Source organism: Peromyscus maniculatus, chromosome 10, assembly GCF_049852395.1.
Source record: "Peromyscus maniculatus bairdii isolate BWxNUB_F1_BW_parent chromosome 10, HU_Pman_BW_mat_3.1, whole genome shotgun sequence".
NCBI lineage: Eukaryota > Metazoa > Chordata > Mammalia > Rodentia > Cricetidae > Peromyscus > Peromyscus maniculatus.
Window position 1 is genome coordinate 85001327 of NC_134861.1, and position 22198 is coordinate 85023524.

Here is a 22198-nt window from a genome sequence, read left to right on the forward strand (position 1 = left end):
TGCTCTGGCTTTTCTCAGTTGACATTTGAGGCAATGTGGGCTTTATGGGAGATTCTAATTTCGAAAGGATGAGAAAGACATGGAAATCCTATAATTAGTCCCCCCTTCTCATGTAAATTCTTTATTATCAAAAGATAAAAGCATATTTGGAATAAGAAATATGTGCAATTCAGTTCTTAGCTTTTAAAATACGTCATGTTTCCATGCAAAGGCCCAAACCAAAAATGTTCAAATGGGAGATGTGAACAGTTAAACGCTTATGTAAAATTTGATGTTTTACATAACTTTAATGAATTGACAAAGTCTTCTGGGGAAACAGCCCCAGATGGCAAACACACGCAAGGGATTTAGTCAAACAACTTTTTGGCAAAGATTGTATGATTTTGTAATTGGGAAGGAACCAATGAAATGCGAGCTGAGTCTGGTTAATGATCTGCAGTTATTGGTTAAAGAAGTATATTAGAGCAGGTTTCCCTCCACACATCTCACCTTTCCTATCAACCCCACAAGCCTCTGGCACAATGAAGTGGGTGACCTTCCTCCTCCTCCTCTTTGTCTCCGGCTCTGCTTTTTCCAGGGGTGTGTTTCGCCGAGATGCACGTAAGAATTTTATTTTTTTACTGCTCTACTTTTATCTTAGTTTCCTACTAATGGAAGCCCTGCCTTTTGAGAGAGTTGAGGTTTCCTTCAGTGCTTATTTCTAGACTTTGATTATTTTTTGCATCTGAGAACCATTGTGTGGTTATATTATTAATACATCTTAGACACCTTAGGTGACTATAATGTGGGATTTTTTTTTTTAAGTTTTGTTTTACATTTCTTTTAATTTTGAAGACATGCTAGGCTGAGTGACTTAAGCTATACTGAATACAGCTGAGGCTAGAATCTTCACTGTCTTGAAGGCCTGTTTTCTCTAAACATGCTATACTAAAACCTAAATGTGTGGGTTGTTAATTTTATGAACGGAGCTTCCATTTGTATTTACTTTCATTTCAGATTGTCTTAGTAGATCCTTAGATACATGACAAAAGCATTGACTCAGGTTTGAATGTAAAACTATAAACACTTAGTTTTAAAGTAATATTCATGGTGCAAGGGTATTGGTGAAATTATTAAGGCCACTCCACGTAGTTAAAAGGGAGATTTATTTAGTGGCATAACTTGCAAATGAAGGGATAGGTAGGTTACAGGGTCTGGGGAAGACGTAGCACAGTCTGGCAGTGTTCTCTGAAGAACTCTGCTCGGTCTACTTCTAGCGTCCAGGGTCCAGGAACCAAGAGAGCTGGCACATTTGGATCTTGGGTCTTCAGGGTCCTCTCTTAGCCCCGCCCTGTAGGCATGACAGTTACCAAAGACTCAATGGGGGGTTGGAACTTCCAGATCAAAGCTGGAATGGCTACCCACTACAAAAGGGTAGTTCTTTAAATGTAGAAGGAAGGAGTCATTGGCAGATTCATTTTATTTTGTAGAGATCAGAGGCCAGTGTCTTAAAGTAAAGGAATAGCTTAAGTGTGTGGAAAGAAGTATGAAAAGCAGCATTATAAGTAGTTATTGTCATCAATCTTTAAAAATATGTTTTGTGGTTTTTGTCTTCCTGTTCCCACAGACAAGAGTGAGATTGCTCATCGGTTTAATGATTTGGGAGAACAACATTTCAAAGGCCTGTAAGTTAAAATGTTGAAAGTCAATTTACTGTTTCTGGTAATATCACTTCCATTGGTAAATTGCCTTTTTCCCACCTTGAGCATGCAAAATCGTAGGGCAGCACTGTCCAACAGAACTGTCTCTGTTGGAGGAGAAAGTGTGGACCTGTGCTGAGCAACATGGCAGCCAGAGGACACATGGTTATTGGGCACTTGAAACATGGCAAGTGTAAGTGAGGAGTATACATTAACTTTAGTTTAATATATCTATCCACTTGTGGCTAATGGCTGCTTTACTGGACAATGAGATTCTGGAGCCCACATTAAACTTGTGAAGAATGGAATCTTAGTTTTGCTTCTAGAAAGGTCTATGATATATAGCTCCTTGAGAGGCTAACTTGATAATTCTTCTTTACACAATAAGACCCCACGTTATTTTGAGAAGATTATTTTGTCTTTGTAGTACAAGGGACTCACACTTGTGAAACAAGTGATCTATAATAAAGTCACATCCCCAACCTCCAAAATGTTTTAATATAGTGAAAATGAGAAGTTTATTTTTAAAAGGTCAATAGTGTCATATACCCCTGATTAACAGAGGTATATGGATTAGAAGAGAAAAAACTCAAAGGACTTTCATAATGTCTAGCCTTGACAATGAAATGTATTTAGAACATAGTTTGCTTGTTTGTCCCATGTTCATAAATCTACTGACACACATATGTGTCTATACTTAAGCATGGTAGGAATCCATGCTCTTTTTGCTTGGAAAGGCACCTCTTCCTGGTTATGTCTCAGAGAACAGCTGACAGGAATAGGCATTCTAGATAGTTGTAAGAAAGATAGACAAAATATAGATGGTATACACGTACACAATTTGCTGTTTAGGAAAGCCAACTACTTCAAAGTAAAGTTTTATTTCTATCTGTTTTTCAGAGTCCTGGTTACCCTTGCCCAGCATCTCCAGAAATGCCCATATGAAGAACATGTGAAATTAGTGAATGAAATAACTGAATTTGCAAAAACATGTGTTGCTGACGAGTCTGCTGCAAACTGTGACAAATCAATTGTAAGTACATTCTGATTTTGAGGATCCTTTTGCCTCTTTTATGTAATTCTGAGTGTTTCAAGGGAAAACAACTACTTTCTCCCATACCTAAGGCCCTGGGGACACTGTGGAAAAGGGACAGAATGATTGTTAGAGTCAGAGGAACAGGGATTTTGCTATGAGATTGTCTCCTAGTAATGTCACAAGCTAGACTCAAAAAGTCCCACCAACATGACTGGCCAAATGTGACCTTAACAGTGACAGCACAATAGACGTGCCAGGGTGGATGAAAGACCACAAGGCCTCAACCCTACACAAAGAACTTCAGGCAAACAAGGAATGCCAAGAGCAGAAGAAATTGGCTTCTGCAGGGAAGAGAGAACCAATTGATTAGTTCAATACCTATGGTCAGCCCTGAAAACATGCGTACAAGTAACATTATACAGACCAACAGGCTCTATTTTGAAATCTATCCATCTATCTATCTATCTATCTATCTATCTATCTATCTATCTATCTATCTATCTATGTAACATAATTAATGAGAGATGAGGTGATAGATCTGAAAGAGAATAAGGGGGCATATGTGGGCAGGTGTGGAGGGAGAAAAGGGAAGAAGGAAATGTTGTAATTATAAAGTAATTTCAAATAAGAAAAGAAGTGATAAAAATTATTAAATGATCAAAGTTGCAAGTAAGTGGAGACATTCTAGCCATGCTCACAAGTTAAAAAATTCTTGGAAGCTACAGATAGCAATTATAATATTTTTAATGGCAATTTGTTATTTGCACAGTTTTTTTCCAAGCTCTAAAATCTGATTTTTGTTCACAGAGGCAAATAGGAATAGCATGCTTTTATGTATTGATTATTTTTTTTTGTGGTGAGAGCCCTCTACCCTATTACTGTAGTTGACAATAACTACAATACCATCAAGCACATCTGTGGAATTTGTCTTGCTTAACTGAGAGGCTATGCCAGATGATCAGTAACTGAGTTCCTCCTCTCTCTGTCAGCCATCACACTCCTTTTGGATTCTGTGAATTGGACTGTTTTAGGTATCTTATCTGAGTGGAATTACACAGAATGTATCTTTCTATGACTGACTTATTACACTTACCAACATGTCCTCCAGGTTGGCCCATGTTGGTGCCAGTTGCAGAACGTTCCTCTTCTAAGGGTTAGAGTAATCCCTAGTGTGTATTCACCACACTATTACCTCTCCACCCACATTTTCTTTATCCTTTCATCTGCTGGTGGCTGTTTAGGCTGTTTACACATTTTGATTGTTACAGGCAATGCTACAGCAGCCTACGAGGGCTAATGTTTTCTTGACATAATGGTACTATGCTAATCTTCTGAATGCATCAGTTGATTTCTATGCAATTTGGTTACTTGGATAAAATTATAGTATAGTTCTTTATTTTTTTTAGGGACATGAATATTTTATACATAGTTAAAAAGTGGGTTTTCAGTCATTTAGAAGAAGTTCTGCTCTTTATGTGTAGACTTCAAAACCTGAGGCCTGAGCTTCTCTGACTGATTAATTTATAGGCAAAGCCTTTCTTCAAATGTATCTCTAGGCCCTTTCTTTTTGCTTTCTTCTGGAAACCTTTTCCTCTCATTGCAGAGTTAGTGATTCACGCAAAATATTACAGTTCTACCTTGATATTCCTAAAAGTACATGTTAGAAAGTTAATAATTTCTGTTTAGATCAGTAAAATTTCCATGTATTTAAATGACTTTGTAATAAAAATTAATGAGGAAGGGAAGGATTATTTAACAAATGAAGTCCTTTGGATGGGCGTTGTTTCTAGAATAAAGAGGATATCTGTATTTTAATGCAGTTATTATTTATAGTAGATTGTGTTATTCCTCAGTTTGACAGGAAACCTACCAAAACCTTGGGCTTCTTCAAAAGGAGCAGATCACATGAGAAGTTGTGTGAATACGCTGCTCCTGAGCATGAATTCACAAGCTCCCTCAAGTCCTAGCTTCCACTGACTTTTTTCTTTTTATTATAGTGACTTTTCTTCTAGCTTTTAGTGCCAGATAGAAAACATGTAAGGCAACATTCCTTAAGGCCATTAACTATTTGTTTCTCTGTTTCATTCACCAAACACAATATTGTGGCACTTGGCTATTATGAAAATTACCCAAAAATAGACCAATCAGAGGAAAATATCTGGATTTCATATGATTTTCTTTTGCTTCAGAGTTCAAAAAAAATTATATCATTAACAAAATTTCATACTTAAATTTATTTAAGTGGTATATAAAAACATAAAATTGTATGTATTTCAAGGTGTCATGTGATGTTTCAATATCATGCACATATCATCTATATACCTACACTCGGGGCACTTACCTTCTTAATCAAGTTTTATCTGCACATTCAGTTTTTTACATTGCTCTTTGATTATAGAGAAAGACAGGTACTGGCAGGAATTTGACAGCTTCTGTTTCCCATTTAGCAAACTCTTTTTGGAGACAAGCTATGTTCCCTTCCAAGTCTTCGTGAAACCTACGGTGAACTGGCTGACTGCTGTACGAAACAAGAACCCGAAAGAAACGAATGTTTCGTGCAGCACAGGGATGACAACCCCAACCTGCCTCCCTTTGTGAGGCCAGAGGCTGAGGCCATGTGCACCTCCTTCCAGGAAAATCCTGCCTCATTTATGGGACAGTAAGTAAACAGATCGCTATGTTTTAAAACATTAAAAACTGAGCAATAGCTCAGCCAGGAACACTTATGCTAGTAGTCATCACAACCCCAAATATCCAACTTCAAGACTGGGAAGGTTTTACCTTGAAGTGATTTTTAAAAATATAATATTTGATACCATAAAAGTATGCACAATGATAATACAGCAAAACAAGGATATTTTTGATGCTGAAAACAGATATGGCCTGTGGGGAAAATCTGAGATTGAGAAGTTGTAAAGTATTCTGAAGTGGTGTGTGTGTATGTGTGTGTAGTGTTCATGTTCTCTGTGTCAATTTCATTTTAGTCAGCAATGTTACATCACCCAAATTTAATTACTCACTGAAAATATACACATGTGAATATTTGCACACATACACAAATTTAATCTGCCTTCTCTCACTTGAGAACAACAGAGACAGACCATCACTCATGGCCACAATAAGTAAAATTGGTCAATTACAAATCTTTGGGTTTGGGTTGACTGATCATTTCTGTAGTGTTATGTGCTGTGGGAAATGATTGCCTGCTTTCTTCTTTTTCCATAACTCAGCTATTTGTACGAAGTCGGCAGAAGACACCCTTACTTCTATGGCCCAGAGCTCCTTTACTATGCTGAGAAGTACAATGCCATCATGACTGAATGCTGTGCAGAAGCTGACAAAGCTGCCTGCTTGACACCAAAGGTGACCCCTGGGGAGATGGGGACAGAACTGCTCTGTATTCCAAACCCAGAGATTTGACTGTCTTATGGTTGACTTAGGAAATCTGAATCTCTGAATGAGACTTCTCTATGTCAATAGAAATCCTTCTTCCCTCTTATGTTACCAATGGCTTTTAGTTCTAATACCTTTCTTCCTTCTGAGATTCAGCAGTGATGGTCTAGAGAGGGAATTCTTGGATGTGTGTTTACTTGTCTTCCCTTGGTGGTGACTTCTGGAGTGTAATAGTGTTTGTCACACTGGACAGCAAGGGCTAGTTCTTTTTTTTTTTCCTTGTTATTTTTTAGTCCTTCCTTGAGGCATTTTAATGGAGATAAAATTCAAAGCAATGCTTTTTACTGAGGATAGATGTTGGAGTCCATTCCTTTCTTCCATCAATATTTATTATGTGAATCATTTGGGTTTTTTTTTAGGTACTTACTCATTTTATGAAAGGTGATGAAATAGGGACTTAGATGAATTAGTCACACAATTAAAAAGTCACTACAGGTATATATATATATATATATATATATATATATATATATATATATATATATTCCCTGGGTATTACTATACATATCAGGACTTTGCCCCTGGCAATATCTCTATACTGCTTTTAAGTATCTAGAATCCTCCACTATGACCAGACTGATTTTTGTTCCCTTAGGTATCAAAATAATCATATGTCAAAAGGAGTACTTGTGAATTCAGGTGTAAATTATTTTTTAAATTTTTTTTTGGATGGAAGGTGCAACTCAGTAGCAGAGCCCTTGCCTAACACACACAAGGTCCTGATTTCAACTCCCCACGCAAACAAGTTATTTTGGCATAGCACATCTGAAGTTTTGAAGGTGTGTGTGCGCGCGCGCATGTGCATGTGTGTGTTTGTGTGTGTAGAAATTGCCTTTTCCAAATTTTTTCTACTGGATTTCTTTTTGTAGCTTGATGCTCTGAAGGAGAAAGCGTTGTCTTCATCTGTCCAGCAGAGACTGAAGTGCTCCAGTATTCAGAAATATGGAGAGCGAGCTTTCAAAGCATGGTACATGTTTTTTATATCACAGTTCACATCTTGATAATGATAAATGTCCAATTTACAAGATTGTGCATTTATAACGTACTTCACAAAAAGTTGATAGAGGTGAAATCAAAATAACCATAATAATTTGACAATTTTGTCTCAGTGTTTTTGTTTTAAATTGTTAAAGAACTTAGAAGGCTTGTTTTTTGTCTATCAGAAGACAGGTATTTAAATCCCATTATTTACTTAATTTATTTTCCCTCAATCAGAAATTGACTGTTTAATGTCTGCATAATAGAATTCAGCCATCAACCAAGTTGGAGTTATTACTTTGACTTTTCTTACAACTCCAATTCTGTCCCTAATCTCATGTGTTTGCTCCACCCTCTCTTGCTTTTATGTTATGTAGCTGAGTCTGGGAGCATCCTTTAATATATAAGTCAAGAAAAATGTGCCTGCCCCTCTAGCACCTCTCCTGCTTGTCAATAATGAATCAACCCAACAGGAGAGAAAATGGAGATGACAGACACTGTGCATGTTCTCTAGAGACTGTCAGCAGGAATTGTCCTCACTAAGTTGTTCCTGCTATCCAAATTCTTAAAGCCAATCAGATCAATAAATATAGCAACTCCAACATGAAACAACACACTGTTACATGGGCTATGGTTGGTTCTTGCAAATAAGTTTCTTTATCAGAGCTATAGAATTGAAAATTATTTTTGAAATAATGAAGATCTTGGCTTTTTACTCTTGCCATAGAGCTTAGAGGCTCTCTGCTGGAACAATTTCTTGGCAGGAGGATCCATGATAAAAACTCTCTAATTCTCTAGAAGTTTGGGAATTTTTTCCCCCCACAGACATTTAGAATTCAGAAAGTATGTCTTAATTAAGACAAAATATGATGAATCTTCATTTCCAGATAAGAAAACACTGTCATGTCATTATGTAATTTAACTTTATGGATCTTTTAATTTAGTGTGTTGTAACACTTTAAAATCTAAAGCCTACTTGTGGTCACATTGCTAAGATGTGACCAAGCCAGAGACAGAAGCCAGGTGAGGACTCAAAACTTGATGCCCCTCAGACAGCCACCCCTTTTAGGAATTTCTCTTTGATTTTAATTTTATGAGGCATTAGCTTCCCACACACCACCCACATTCTTTCAGTAGATAATTCTGCCAAAGGGAAATGTAACTATTAACTATTGTGTCAGAACTAGCATTGCAAGAAAGAGTGAATTTTTATAATTTTCTTCATTTCAGTTTTGAATTTCCTTGTTATAAATGGTATCTTTTCACTGCTTACAAACACAACATGACAATAATTCTTTGATGGGGAAATTTTCTTTTTAGGGCAGTTGCTCGTATGAGCCAGAAATTCCCCAACGCTGACTTCACAGAAATTAGCAAATTGGCAACAGACCTTACCAAAGTCACCCAGGAGTGCTGCCATGGCGACTTGCTTGAATGCGCAGATGACAGGGTAAAGAGTTGTTGCATGCTCACGGTCAATGAGTGGATGTGTTTGGCTGCATCGGTGAACACTGATGGTGGTTGACATGGTCTCTGGGCTCTCCTTTATTCTACCAAGTTTCCTTGTTTCATGGCACTTTCCAGTAACAAACAAACAAACAAACAAACAAACAGAACAAAACAGAACAGTTTTCTGAATTGTTACATGACCCAAAACTCCTCTGTTCAGCCACATTCTGAGGAGGCTTAAAGGGAAAGAGAACAGTTACACATGTAGATTTCTAAGATGTTTGGGAAGAGAAGCGGGGCTGGAGACCCCACAGATTGGAGAGGCTTTTAAAGAATGATGCCCTAATCCCTCCATAGTCTTTCCCCTAATTAACTGTGTGAAGTACATAAACATTTGCTGTGACCTCACTTTCTCCAAAGTTGTACTATTATCTCCTTCATTTCCCCCTTAAAAAGATTAAAAATATAACCAAATCTTCTTCTGCTATGATAACCCTGGAAAACTTAAGATTGATATGTTATGTATGTAAGCAGGGCCCATAATTCTGCTCATTACTCATTATTTAATTATTCCTCATATTTTAACAAGTTATTTAGTTTTAAAATACGTACCTTGATTTTGGGAGAATACTTGGAAAAATAGCACTAAATTTTGTGGAAAAAACAACCTGAAGTCTCTCAGTCATAGAAACATAAAGTTAATAAACCATCAAAGCTAATCAATTTAAATAAATAAATAAACAACTTGTTCCTGAACAGTCTCTCTTGAATCTAATTGTTTGAGTCACAGCATCTTGAGTCTGCAGTCTCTGAAGCACTGTGTGGATGGGAATGTGTTTGCAGAAGCCACTTTGGTTGTGTATGGTCTAGAGCAGGATGAATATGCTTTACCCATGTAACAAAGGTGTACAGAAAAAATGTAGCAAAGATAACTTCTCTAAACATTTATTTGTCTTTCTCACAGGCTGAGCTTGCCAAGTACATGTGTGAAAACCAAGCATCTATCTCTAGCAAACTGCAGGCTTGCTGTGACAAACCAGTGTTGCAGAAATCCCACTGCCTTGCTGAGGTGGAGCATGATGACATGCCTACTGATCTGCCTTCATTGGCTGCTGATTTTGTTGAGGATAGCGAAGTGTGCAAGAACTATGCTGAGGCCAAAGACATCTTCCTGGGCAAGTGAGTATTTGCCTTTCCTTTCATAGATTTTGTTTTGTTTTTGAGACAGGGTCTCACTGTGCTTGTAGCTCTGACTCTCCTGGAACTCACTATGTAGACCAGGCTAGACTCCCAAGTGATGGGACTAAAGGCATGTGCCAAGATGCCCAGGTCCTTTCATAGTTTTGGCAGAGTTGAATAAATTAGGAAGCTACATCAAGCTTTCTTTGGAGTTTTACCATGACTTCTGTGGCTCCCAGGAAATTTTTTCACCCTTGTCATTCTCAGCCTTTAAAATTTACCTGAAAAGTATGTTAAGTAATTTAAAATACTGTTATGAAATCATCCATGCATTTAGCATAAACCCAATGCTCCTTACTTCACAGGGATATTTCTGGAAGTCTTTAGAAATATTCCATGAGTATATAAATTGTATTTATCACTTAATCATTCTTATAAGCATATTTCTTATCTAATGCATTTGAACATATTATATATTATTTACTATCTCCTTACTTGTCCACCTATATCTATCTATCTGTGTAATTACAGGAAGGATATATATCTATCTATCATCTATCTATCTATCTATCTATCTATCTATCTATCTATCTAAACTAGTGTCATATGGATATTTATGTATATAAAACACAAACATATGCATATAAACATCAATATGATACTAGCTATTTAATATTTGTTTGAAAAGACCAGAATGTCTCAGTGTAGCGAGACAGGATACAATTAATAACAAATGACTTATGTTTCCAGTAACTGCTAGAATTAATTATATAATTTTATTATTAGATTATGATTGTACCCTATGCACTAGATAGTACTTAATAAAAGATTTTACTTACATGTAGAAGAAAAAGGAACTTTCAGCATTGTCTCTATTTACCCATTTGCTAACGTACTTTGTAGACATAATTCAAAACAAACTAGATATACAGTAAAAATAACTATGAATCAAGCATTTAATATACATCAGTCTCTGTGTGCTTTGACAGAGTGTGCCATCTATTTATCCCAACCTACCTTGTATGAGAGATGCTATCCTTCTTTCCCTTCTATATGGAGGAGGTTAATGCACTGATAGTGTTAATAAGTTGCCCCTGAAGAACAGTAAAATACATTGTGGTGGGAAAGCTGAACCTGGGAAGAGTTATATCTGGTCCCAAGTTCTTGCTGCTTAGTTTCCTGCATTGGAGCTCATTCCAATGCAGGACACCTGGAATGTGAATCACTATTGAGATTACTTGTGTGAGTCTATTATTTGCTCATCTATTTAACTCTCTATGTTCATCTTCATTAGGTTTTTGAATGAATATTCAAGAAGGCACCCTGAATACTCTGTTGCCTTGTTGCTGAGACTTGCTAAGAAATATGAAGCCACATTGGAAAAGTGCTGTGCTGAAGCTGATCCTGCTGCATGCTATGGCAAAGTGGTAGGTTTCCATAGTCCAAGAGCACAGCAGCTCCTGGCAGCACTTCCTGTAAGGAGAAAGGAAGCGATGGACTAATGAGAATTGACATATGGGTCAATTCAGATATTCTCTTGAGATGTAGGCAAGCCTGAGCTCTTAAAGTTATTAATCATTATAGGATAAACACCGATAAAATATAAGGAAACCCTGAATACTCACTCTAGAAAGGGAAGATTTGAAGAAAGGAAGGAATCTTTACTTGCACAAAATCATTATCATAGTTTTTCCCTTTTTATACTCTTGAGAATAATATAGAGTTAATTCAAATGCCAACTAAAATACATATTTAACTTAGATTTAAAGACAGTTAACCGATTCTCCAAATTGTCAACTATTAGCAATAATATTTTATGAGAAGTTAGGCTTGCAAGTTTCTTGTGGAGAATATAAGTGTTTCTGTCAACACACACTGGTTTCTGACTTATTTGGGGCCAGAAGAGAATAATATTTTACAAAGAAGCTGCTGAATTCCAGGCATCCCTCTGTGACTGAGTCTGGAAGAGACTTTCTCATCTCAGAGACCTCAAGATCCAATTAGAGAAATTGCCTGAAAATGATGGCCCTGTCTATTGAAGGTCTGCTGTTCACTAGGTGTGATTTTAATTTCACCCACTTAGTTGGTTAACAGAACTAGTTAAGTATATGTAACGCCCCTGTAGAGGGGATCCGTCTGAAGCTTAGACATTGGAAGAAATGTTGAACAAGAAAACAAGTCAGGTGACCTGGTTCAAACATAGCCATTCAATTCCAGAGCCTGAAGATTCTTATTGACTTGCACCAAGTAACCTTGCAAATAAAAAGAACAATTTAAATGTAATGTGACAGACATGACAGGGAAGATCTCCTGAAGTCTCTTTGGACAGAAGTAAAGGAGAAATGCAAGTAACCTTCTTTGGGCTCTCAGGAAGGATGCTATAAACACATCTCGTTATGTTGCAGCTTGATGAATTTCAACCTCTTGTAGAAGAGCCTAAGAACTTAGTCAAAACTAACTGTGAACTTTTTGAGAAAGTTGGCGAGTACGGATTCCAAAATGCGTGAGTAGTTTTTCAGCTATTTTTTTCCTTGGTCAATTTGGAATTATTTAAAACAACGTTTAGGCCACCCAGTATATGGTCTTAGTAATAAAAACATATTATTGATAATCCTATGTATCAAAAATTCTGAAGAGTAGATAACTTCCTTTATAGGAGAGGACTATATCTCTGTATAATATAAAACACTGGTCTCTTGGGAGTATACAGTTTTGAGGGCTCATAGGAAATCTTGATACCTTGTAACTGGGAGTATCCTTCGAAGGGTAGGTAGAGTTTATGAGCAAACAGTAGAATGATATTTGGTAGAACAAGAAGTAGAATGTTTTGGACAGCAGAAGCTCAAGCATTGATAGAAATGCTGAACACAAAAGATTCAGATAACATTCAAATGATTCATGAATAAGGGTTCCCAATTTTGATAGTCATGTGTGACATTGTATTCCTATGGAATTTCATTCCTAGAAGAGATAGAGACTGAATGCCCTGCTGGAGTAATGTACCAATTCCATAGAACCTTATCTATGGAGGTAAAGTGAAGACACATTATTCCTTATTTAGGTCATTTACATTTTTAGCATTCTTCTAATTCTAGCCTTTGGAGTTGATATTATTTCTTCACTTGAGTAGATTACAGTCATACACTGACTTTTATTATTATGGTGCATTGTTAAATACTAGATGTTATTAGATGCTAGATAATGTATGAGGCAGTCACATTAGTTCCTTTGGTTTAATACTTGCACTGTCTTTATTAAACCAGCCATCTTTTTAAGTTTATCATAGTGTTGATATGTGTAAGTTTGTGATAGAATTTATTTCAAGCAGCACCATGTACATTAATACTGTTAGACTAGAGAAATGTAACTCACTTCCTTATGACTATAGTACAGATCTAAGACTAAGATCATATGCTCCAGCGAATTTTCATGGCCACTTAGCTAATTGCTCAGGACAATGTCTTCCTCCAATACTATGCTATCATCCTGGAAGTGAAGAACTTTGGTTCATGTGGAAAAACTATCTTAGTTGACTTGGGGTCAATTTTCTCTTGTTGAAATATTTTACACCAGACCAGTTTCCTGCCTGGATGGAACCATATAAGTTATTTTTTTAATAACAGGCTCCTAGTTCGTTACACTCAGAAAGCACCTCAGGTGTCAACTCCAACTCTCGTGGAAGCTGCAAGAAGCCTAGGAAAAGTGGGCAGCAAGTGCTGTGTGCTTCCTGAAGCAAAGAGACTGCCCTGCGTGGAGGACTATGTGAGTCTTTTAAACTATGATAAAGTTAGCAGTGCTGGGTTTTTGTCTTCAGACTTTGACAAATCTAACTTTTAGGAGCAAGGGTGTGCTAATATGTTCATGTGTATATGGTAGCTGGGACATGGGCACCTATATTTAACTGAAAGATAATTTTTGTAAGTCATATGTTTGGTTTCAAAGATAAATAAATCACTATGGCAATCAAGGCTGAATTCACAGCTATTAATTCAATATGGCAATTCTTTTAGTGCATCAGAAAGTAAGTGTCTGTGATCTAGTGACTGTTCTGCTCTTCTGCCTGCCTGTTCCTTAGCTGTCTGCAATCCTGAACCGTGTATGTGTGCTGCATGAGAAGACCCCAGTGAGTGATCAGGTCACCAAGTGCTGTACTGGATCTGTGGTGGAAAGGCGGCCATGCTTCTCTGCTCTGCCAGTAGATGAAACATATGTCCCCAAGGAATTTAAGGCTGAGACCTTCACCTTCCATGCTGATATCTGCGCACTTCCAGAGAAGGAGAAGCAGATGAAGAAACAAACGTGAGCCATATTTTCTTATTGCAGAGGTCTACATGTAGTGTAGACAGTGAGAACCGTCAATTGGATATTTTTTTTTGATGCAGTGATTATATACCTTAGAGAGAATTGTTTAGATGTTGGCATTATTGAGTTGAAAGAGTGTCAACTTTTTCCTATGTGAAAAAAACATATTAAAATCTTTCATATGCATTATATTTAATACTGTGCATAAAAACCACAGAAAATGTAATTCCAGTCAAGGCACAGTAGAAAATGCTAAATAGCTAATTGGTAAATTTTTATAGATATAAAATTGGACATAGATATAATAGGAGAATTTTTTCAAAGTATGAATAATTATCTGTAATTGTTCCATGATGAATCCAAGACAAGAAAAGGCCAGAAGCTGACTTCTGAGAATAGGAAAAGAAACAGCTGGAAATATACACAGGAGGGTGGACTCCTCTGTGATCTCGGGAGAGGTTCTAACATCATGAAATGTAGCAAGAGATTGTCATCATCTTTGGGGACCTGTGATGGTGGTCCAGACCGTGTTACAAAACTCATCCCCCACACGACTCTTTTACTTCGGTACTGTTTGCTCTACAAATATCAATGACAGAGACCCAGCAGTCTCTTCTTGCCTGGCTTGTTTAAATTCTTATCCCCACATTATTACCTTCAAATGGGGCAGATGTTAGAGAGTCATAGTCTGTATATTAAGTGCAATGAGAGAAGTTTTTCAGGAAATTTCAGGAAACTACATAAAACCCAGAGTGACTTGCACTGATTATCCATCTGATCCAGTCCTTATTTTTAATACATAACTGTGGTAATAGTACACTTATTACCCTCATACACAGTCAAGAATACTAAGTTTGGCAATGGCCTGCTTGGTCCTGGAAGCCAAAGTCACTTGGCTCTAAGATATGTCATCTTGAACTGGGACCTCACATCTTGCTGTCTTGGTTTCCTGCATGGGAGTCAACATTTCCTTGCTCTTCCTGCCTTCTGTCCTAATGCAGGGCACTTGCTGAGCTGGTGAAACACAAACCCAAGGCTACAGATGAGCAGTTGAAGACCGTGATGGGCGATTTTGCAGCTTTCTTGGATAAGTGCTGCCAGGCTGATGACAAGGAGGCCTGCTTCTCTGAAGAGGTAACAGAGCTTTTTACACTTTGATATGTTCAGTTTCCGTTTGTGTGCATTTGTTCAGGTTGGGGCTTAGACACTCATATGCTGAATAATGTGATCAATCTAGATCGTGTTCACTACAGAACTGTAATACAACCTGACTTACATAACTCTTAATTTTTATGTCCTACCACACTGTAGCATATAAAATGTTTATAAAGGCCATTCAGTTCCAAATTTATGACACTTAAGAACATAGAAATATTTGTAAAGCCCAGGATCATTAACTCATTTAAACCTTGTCTTGAAATGTTACGTTTTGAATTGACTAATTTCACATGAGAGGAGAACATTTACAATTACATGTCTGAATCATTTCACATTTCTTCCCATGCCCTAACAAGAGTTTACTTTAGTCCTTTGGATACAACAGATATCGGCGAGCTTTGTTTTAAGAGTTCTAGGACAACTGTAGTTAAGTGATACAAGACATGTGAATTTACTTTGTTAACACTGATAACTGTGGAGGTACATTTCTAATAGTCTTTCTAATATTTTTCTAACATCTATCATTTTTGTGTGTGTGTTCAGGGCCCAAAACTTGTTGCTGCAAGCCAAGCTGCCTTAGCCTAAACACATCACAACCACAAGCATCTCAGGTAAGTGTATTTGGGATTTTTTTTTTTTAAAAGTAATCATACTCATTTTTTTCCTAAAATGGTTAAGATTTGCTGACCATTGGGCGAGAGTCATGTAGACTAGCACCTGCCACCACTCTTAGGCCCTCACGTATGTTCACTGATTTGGGTTCCATATGCAGATAAGAAAATGAATACATAAAGATCTAGATCAATGCAATTTACCCAAGGGGCAGCCAAACTAGGGAGAGAAGGAGCCAAACTTCAGAATTCACTCCAGAGCTGAGGACTTAATCATGACTCTGTTATGACTTACATGATGTACTACATGGAGTCACACATGTTAGTCCAGTCAAGGGTAGTCTAAGAATAAAAGTGAAGCCATATGAAAGAACATTTTTTAAAAGTCAAAACAGTTGTGTATTGTTGATTCTACAGAGTTTGAACCAATACTTCTGTAAATTCATTTCACCGGAAGATTCGATGGGGCTGTCTTATGGGAGTTCCTGTTTCATAATAAATGATCTCCTTCCGAATATCTGATGTGTCACACGCCAAGCTTTGACAGAATTTATATTCCTATTTCAAAACAGCTTCCTTTGAAAATGTAGATAATTAAACATAGCTATGTTGATCAATTTTGTTTGAAATATTTTGGAAGGGAATTTAAAAAACAGACCAACAATGGAATAAGATAACAAACGAAAATTGTTTCTCCATATGAAAACACATACTTATTGTGTATTCAAGCAAAGAACCTACAGATACAGGGTTATTTCAAAATTATTTCCATTTTAGAAGGAAAAGGAAATTTTGTTGCATTCTGAGAAGACAGCTTTCATTTTTAATAAATTAGGGAATAAGTAGGTTTTGAGAAATGGTGAGACTTCTGACCTGACACTTGAGGGCCCTGATGGGACCAGTGAGGAAGAGCAGGTGTCAGAACAGGCAACAGTGTATCATCTGTCCCTGAGTGAGGGAGTTAAGTCTAGGTCATGCTTTGGCTGTCTACACTGGTGAAAATTGCAACAAAAATATAAGAGATTCAATATTTCTAAAAATAGACTTGGAAAACATATTCCATTTTGAAAAGAGCACTTACATTTCCCTTTCTGTTTTTCAGTCTACCCTGAGAAAAAAGAGAGACATGAAGACTCAAGCCTTATTCATCTTTTCTGTTGGTGTGAAATCAACATCCTAAGGAACAGAAATTTCTTTAAACATTTGACTTCCTTTCTCTGTACTGCAATTAATAAAAAATGAAAAGAATCTACTCTGTTGTTCACGACTGTATTTTCCAAAGGCATGCTCCCCCTGACAGCCTTGTAGGCTTCGGGAAGCACTCAGTTTTCTCTCTTCTTTTCCTCAGCAGAGAATATAGCTCCTTATGGGCAACCTGATGAAAATAAGTATCAATATTCCCCTGAGTTGTGGGCAGTGAGCATATAAACTAATTTCAACATTATGAGAGTTCTGAATGAGAGTAAAAGCTTATGAACCATGGCTTTCCTTTGTCAGTGGGACTTTAAGAATGAGTTGGGGACAAAGGGGACGGGAATGGCTTTAAGAGTGGCTTGTTGAACTGATAAAGTAAGTGATCAAAAAATTTACTGCAGTTGAGATGATAGCATAAAGTCTCAAGAAGCAATGTTGGAAGAGGGGACTGGGTGATCTGGAGGGATGCTGACGGACATTGGATTGAGGAAGAGGTGACTGGGTGACTGGAGGGGTGCTGAAGGACACTGGATTGATGAAGAGGGGACTGGGTGATTGGAGGGATGCTGAAGGACACTGGATTGAAGAAGAGGGGACTGGGTGACTGGAGGGATGCTGAAGGACACTGGATTGATGAAGCAAAAGAGTTGGGTGGTGAAAGAGTTGTATAAAAATTTAGAAGTTACTTTCGATGCTAGATTCTTTTCTCTGTTCTAGGGGGCGATTGTTCATATATACTCTGGTCTATGAATTTTGTAGACTTAACCCAAGCATTGTCTATGAATTTACAAACATAGTCATTTATAGCCATATGAAATTTTTATTTTATATCCTTGGTTTCAAATTGTGCCTATTATTCTACAACTGGCTCTTAGTGATCCTTTATAGTTTCATTTAAAGCATGATACCTGAAAAGATGAGGAGACCCCATGTAAAGAAAGGTCCTTTTCAATCCTCTTATACGCCACACTCCCCTTTCTCTCAACCTGTGCTTTGGCCTCCTGATGAAAGTATCCAAGACAGGAGAAAGACTGGAAGGATAGAGTGAAGATTGGGACCTGGCCTGGTGGAAACCAGGAAGTATAGCAGACAGTTTTGAGTAAGAAGTTGCTATTCAACTGGACCAATAGGGCCAGGTCTAGATGCACTATCTGGAAGACACTGCCTCAGTAATCACTCCTAGATACCAAAGGGGAACTTGACACTTAGAGAGAATTGTGCTCCACAGTGCACTCTTCCTGAGCCTCCACTTCTCCTGCTTCCCACAGAGTCAACATCTGATACTAATGAGTCCAGGTCAGCTCTGGTTTTGCAAGGTCAGCCTTTGGGGGATAATTCCCATCTGTCTATCATCTAGCTGTTTGTCTTTGTATTTTGCTTCATGATTCAGAAGGCTGGACTACCAGAATATTGCAGGCTTACTGGTGTGTGTGTGTGTGTGTGTGTGTGTGTGTGTGTGTGTGTGTGTGTGTGTGTCCCCATGTGTGTTTGTATATGTGCATGTATATGTAAAGTTAATCTCATAACACACTGGAGACATGATATGATGTCAATATGATTTAATACTGGGATGTTAGTTTAATTACTTATTTCTTTAAAGGTGAGTTTGCCACCTTTACTTTTACTTTTACATAGTCTTTTGGGGAAGCAAACCATTATACAGCTCACCCACAAAATGAGGCATGAAAGGTATTAAACTTCTGGAAGAGGGACATCTACATGCCTCAGTAGAATTCCCCAGGAAGACAAATTTACTTCACAGTTATTCAATTATTTATACCAAAATGAACACAATATTCTTTCTGGATTTGGGGCAATAATGCAGTTATATATTTTATTACTCAAATTATCACAGCTTTGGATGTTTGGCCTCCTTTCAGGTGGGCTATTGAATCCCTTTCAGGTGTCTGCATTGTGGTGATATTTTATGTATTCTCTAACAAATAAAGCTTTCCCAAACATCAGAGGGCAAAACCAGCCACTAGTTACTCCTAGAGGCCAGTTTGTGGTGGCACACACCTTTAATCCCAGCACTTGGGATCTCATGCCTTTGTTCCCAGTACTTGGGAGGCACACATGCCCTTAATCCCAGTCCTAGGGAGAATGAGCGGAAAAAGTGATATGGCTGGATGGAGAAAGGTATATAAGGCAGGAGGAGACAGGAACTCTTTTTGGCTTAAGAGTTGGTGAAGTGAGTGGTAGCTGTGGCTTGTTCCTTTGTCTCTCTGATCTTTTGGCATTTACCCTGATACCTGGCTCTGAGTTTTATTAAGACCAATTAGGATTTGTGCTACACTGCATTTTTTCATTTTTAAGTATTTTTTGCTTCCTGACATTACAAGTTGCTGCAGATTCTGTGTTTTCCATTCTCAGTCCTTAGAGCAGCCATTTCCAAGCAGCCCTGATTTCTTTCATTAAAGAACGGTATTGCAAAGATCTGAGAGGCTTTGTCCCTCACTAGTGAGGGCTCACTGTTTCTATGACTTTGTAGAGAATAGAGCCAAGAAACATTAAGTATGTGGATACATATATGTGGATGTACACACATGTAATTTATTTTCTATATCTATCTATCTATCTATCTATCTATCTATCTATCTATCTATCTATCTATCTATCTATCTATCATCTGTGTGCATATGAGTTCCACCTGATAACTCTGACTCCATTTCAGAACCACAGGGCTCATCCCAACTTCCCCTCTTGCTAATCCATAACTCCTCCTTTGATAGTGGAGATTTTCTCCCAATATCTGCCCTCAATTTATACATTTGTTCAATCCCAGGATATATGTTAAAGACCTTCAAAATTATTGACTCATATTTCCATGAGAACTATTAACAACTAGAGTACAGTACTTACATGCAATTTCTTTTGTCTTCAACCTTACGGTTTTTAGTCAAAACAATGTTTTTCACAGTCATTTAGGCAAATTTTATTTTTTTTCTCTGTTCTCTTTAGTAAGGTGATGGGTTGCTTTGGGTCAAATCACATTTACACTGGGTACAAGATGGATTTAAGCTCTGTCTCGACTGATTCTTTGGCTTATACTGCGCAGAAAGGGCCATCATGTCTCTTTTCTATATTTCAGCAAGAGAAGCCTCTCTTGATAGTATAAAATGGTGACAGAGAAGGAGGCAAATATCCTCTGCCCAGTTCACTCTCTGCTAACGTTACCTCGGGCATTCATTCCAATCTCTCCACCAACTCCATTTCAGTGGTCCCACAGGCGTCAGGGGTGATGTGGCCATCTCTTCCCAGGGCTTTGGAGCCTTCTGCTCCGCCACACTCCTAGGCCTTTTTAATTGGCCCTGTCTTGTTTTTATCCGGTGTTTATGTTTTGTTTCCTCAAGCTGGTATTACCCTTGCAAGAATATAATCACTTCTCTCACCTAACAGTAGGCCTTCTAACTGTTCTTCTTTTTGTCTGTAAGAGTGGAGTGAGCAGCGACACTGAGCACAGTGCAGGAGTGCTACGGCCGTGGACTAAGACTTTAGAAGGAAACAAGAATAGAAAGGGTATTGTTAGATGTTTATGTTAAAGAAATCTGAATAGTAAGAGACATGCACTATGGTTTTCATCAAAGACACATAACAGTAACATCTAATATAGTTAACAGAAAACAGAATTCATAGTGACATAATCAGTGGTATAGAATAAATAATGATGTTATGGACATAAATTAAATACATAATAAAAAAGAATATAGTGGCAAGATGATTAATTTGTATCAATATAGATTCCTCAGAGCCCTTAAATCATCAGTCACAACATTATTATATTTTTCATGAGGTTGAAGATACAAAAATTGGCTAAGAATATGATGTATTTGACACTAAGAAGACAGCACAGTCATGTGTTATTTATTGATTATGGAGTCAAGGGCAGAGTATGTATATAATTGTGGCCTCACAAGATTAAAATGGCACTGAAAAATTCCTTTCACCTAGCAATGTAGCTGTCATAGTATCATGATATAATCACACAAACCAAAAACCACAGAATCCTGAATCATCCCTTGACTTCCAAAACAGCAAATATAGTAAATTTAACTTATATGAATTTGAGTCATGCAAATTTGCTCTTTATGATAATAAGAATTAATTTTATCTTAAAAATGTAAAATAACAATAATTACCCCCAAAGTAGATACATCAAAACCTTCATATTCATTAGTGACAAACCTAGTTCATCTTTCATATGGTTGTGTCACTGTTGCCTCAGTTGATCTGATCCAGGATTATCCCGATTGCATTTGTGATGTGAACACATAGATGAGCAATACTAAGAGATGAGAATAGTTCCATGGCACTGAAAAAAGAGCATTAGCATTTTGAGATGCCTATAGAAAGGAAGAATTATCTTCTGACTAATGAAAATTGATCATAATATTACATTTGATGATTAATGGGTAGGTGGAGTAATAAACTTTTTTTCCATCTTATTTCATTCATGGAAATCTTGTTTAATTTCTTCAACTCTAGACTATAAACTTTAGACTGGCCAGCAGTTTAAATATTATATGCAAGTGATTATCTTGTTTCCATATTTGCTCTATATCTTTACTCAGGTTACTTCTTTTTTCCTAAATATGCTAGACTGATTCCATAAAAATTAGGTCTTAAGGATCTCAAGAGAAGAGAGGAGCTGAATTAAGGAGCAGTATCACAAGGGCTGTATTGCTTGGATGTCATAAGTAGAGAAGAGTCCATTCTATTTGAAGGAGGAGAAGTTCTCATTCATCCCAACTAAGGTGACTGGGGTTGTGATGAAGAAGGACACAGTTGAGACTCAGGAATCACAAACTTTCTAGTGATTGAATCAGCACAAGATAAAGCTGTGGGACAATGTTAGTCCAGGTCTTTGGAAAGCTGTAGAATATAAAGCTCAGAGTTTGTCTCCAACACCCGTCAAGTAGAATATGTTCGCAAATTAAGATGCTTCTGCACTGTGGGGAATACAACCTCTTCTTTCTGTGTCTTCACACACCCACAGAGAACAAGCAGCTGCTCAGATGTCCCTTGTCAGGAAGGCACTGTTCAGGGAATTTTTTTTTTCTGAATGACACGTTAACAATAAGCTGCCACTCAGCTTTGCAATTTGCCACATTTTGAGTGTACACATCATTTCCATATTCTTGTGTGGCAACCTAATATTC

General features: G+C 37.4%; 1 protein-coding gene across 1 annotated transcript; it reads left to right on the forward strand.

Annotated features, from left to right (window-relative positions):
* The first annotated feature begins 440 nt into the window (after nucleotides 1-440).
* On the forward strand, nucleotides 441-17097 carry Alb (albumin). Its single transcript, XM_006991665.3, has 15 exons — nucleotides 441-600; nucleotides 1607-1664; nucleotides 2580-2712; nucleotides 5163-5374; nucleotides 5946-6078; nucleotides 7038-7135; nucleotides 8467-8596; nucleotides 9560-9774; nucleotides 11069-11201; nucleotides 12180-12277; nucleotides 13398-13536; nucleotides 13850-14073; nucleotides 15078-15210; nucleotides 15778-15845; nucleotides 16948-17097. Exons 1-14 carry the CDS (start codon nucleotides 522-524, stop codon nucleotides 15817-15819), a joined length of 1827 nt encoding a protein of 608 aa, XP_006991727.1. The 5' UTR covers nucleotides 441-521; the 3' UTR covers nucleotides 15820-15845; nucleotides 16948-17097.
* Nucleotides 17098-22198: the final 5101 nt, after the last annotated feature.

Excerpts from the sequence above, each read along its gene's own strand:
- Alb (XM_006991665.3), top strand. The coding sequence starts at position 522 with ATGAAGTGGGTGACCTTCCTCCTCCTCCTCTTTGTCTCCGGCTCTGCT. Across the intron at positions 12,278-13,397 it reads GAGTACGGATTCCAAAATGC|GCTCCTAGTTCGTTACACTC; the intron begins GTGAGTAGTTTT and ends TTTTAATAACAG. Across the intron at positions 14,074-15,077 it reads AAGCAGATGAAGAAACAAAC|GGCACTTGCTGAGCTGGTGA; the intron begins GTGAGCCATATT and ends GTCCTAATGCAG.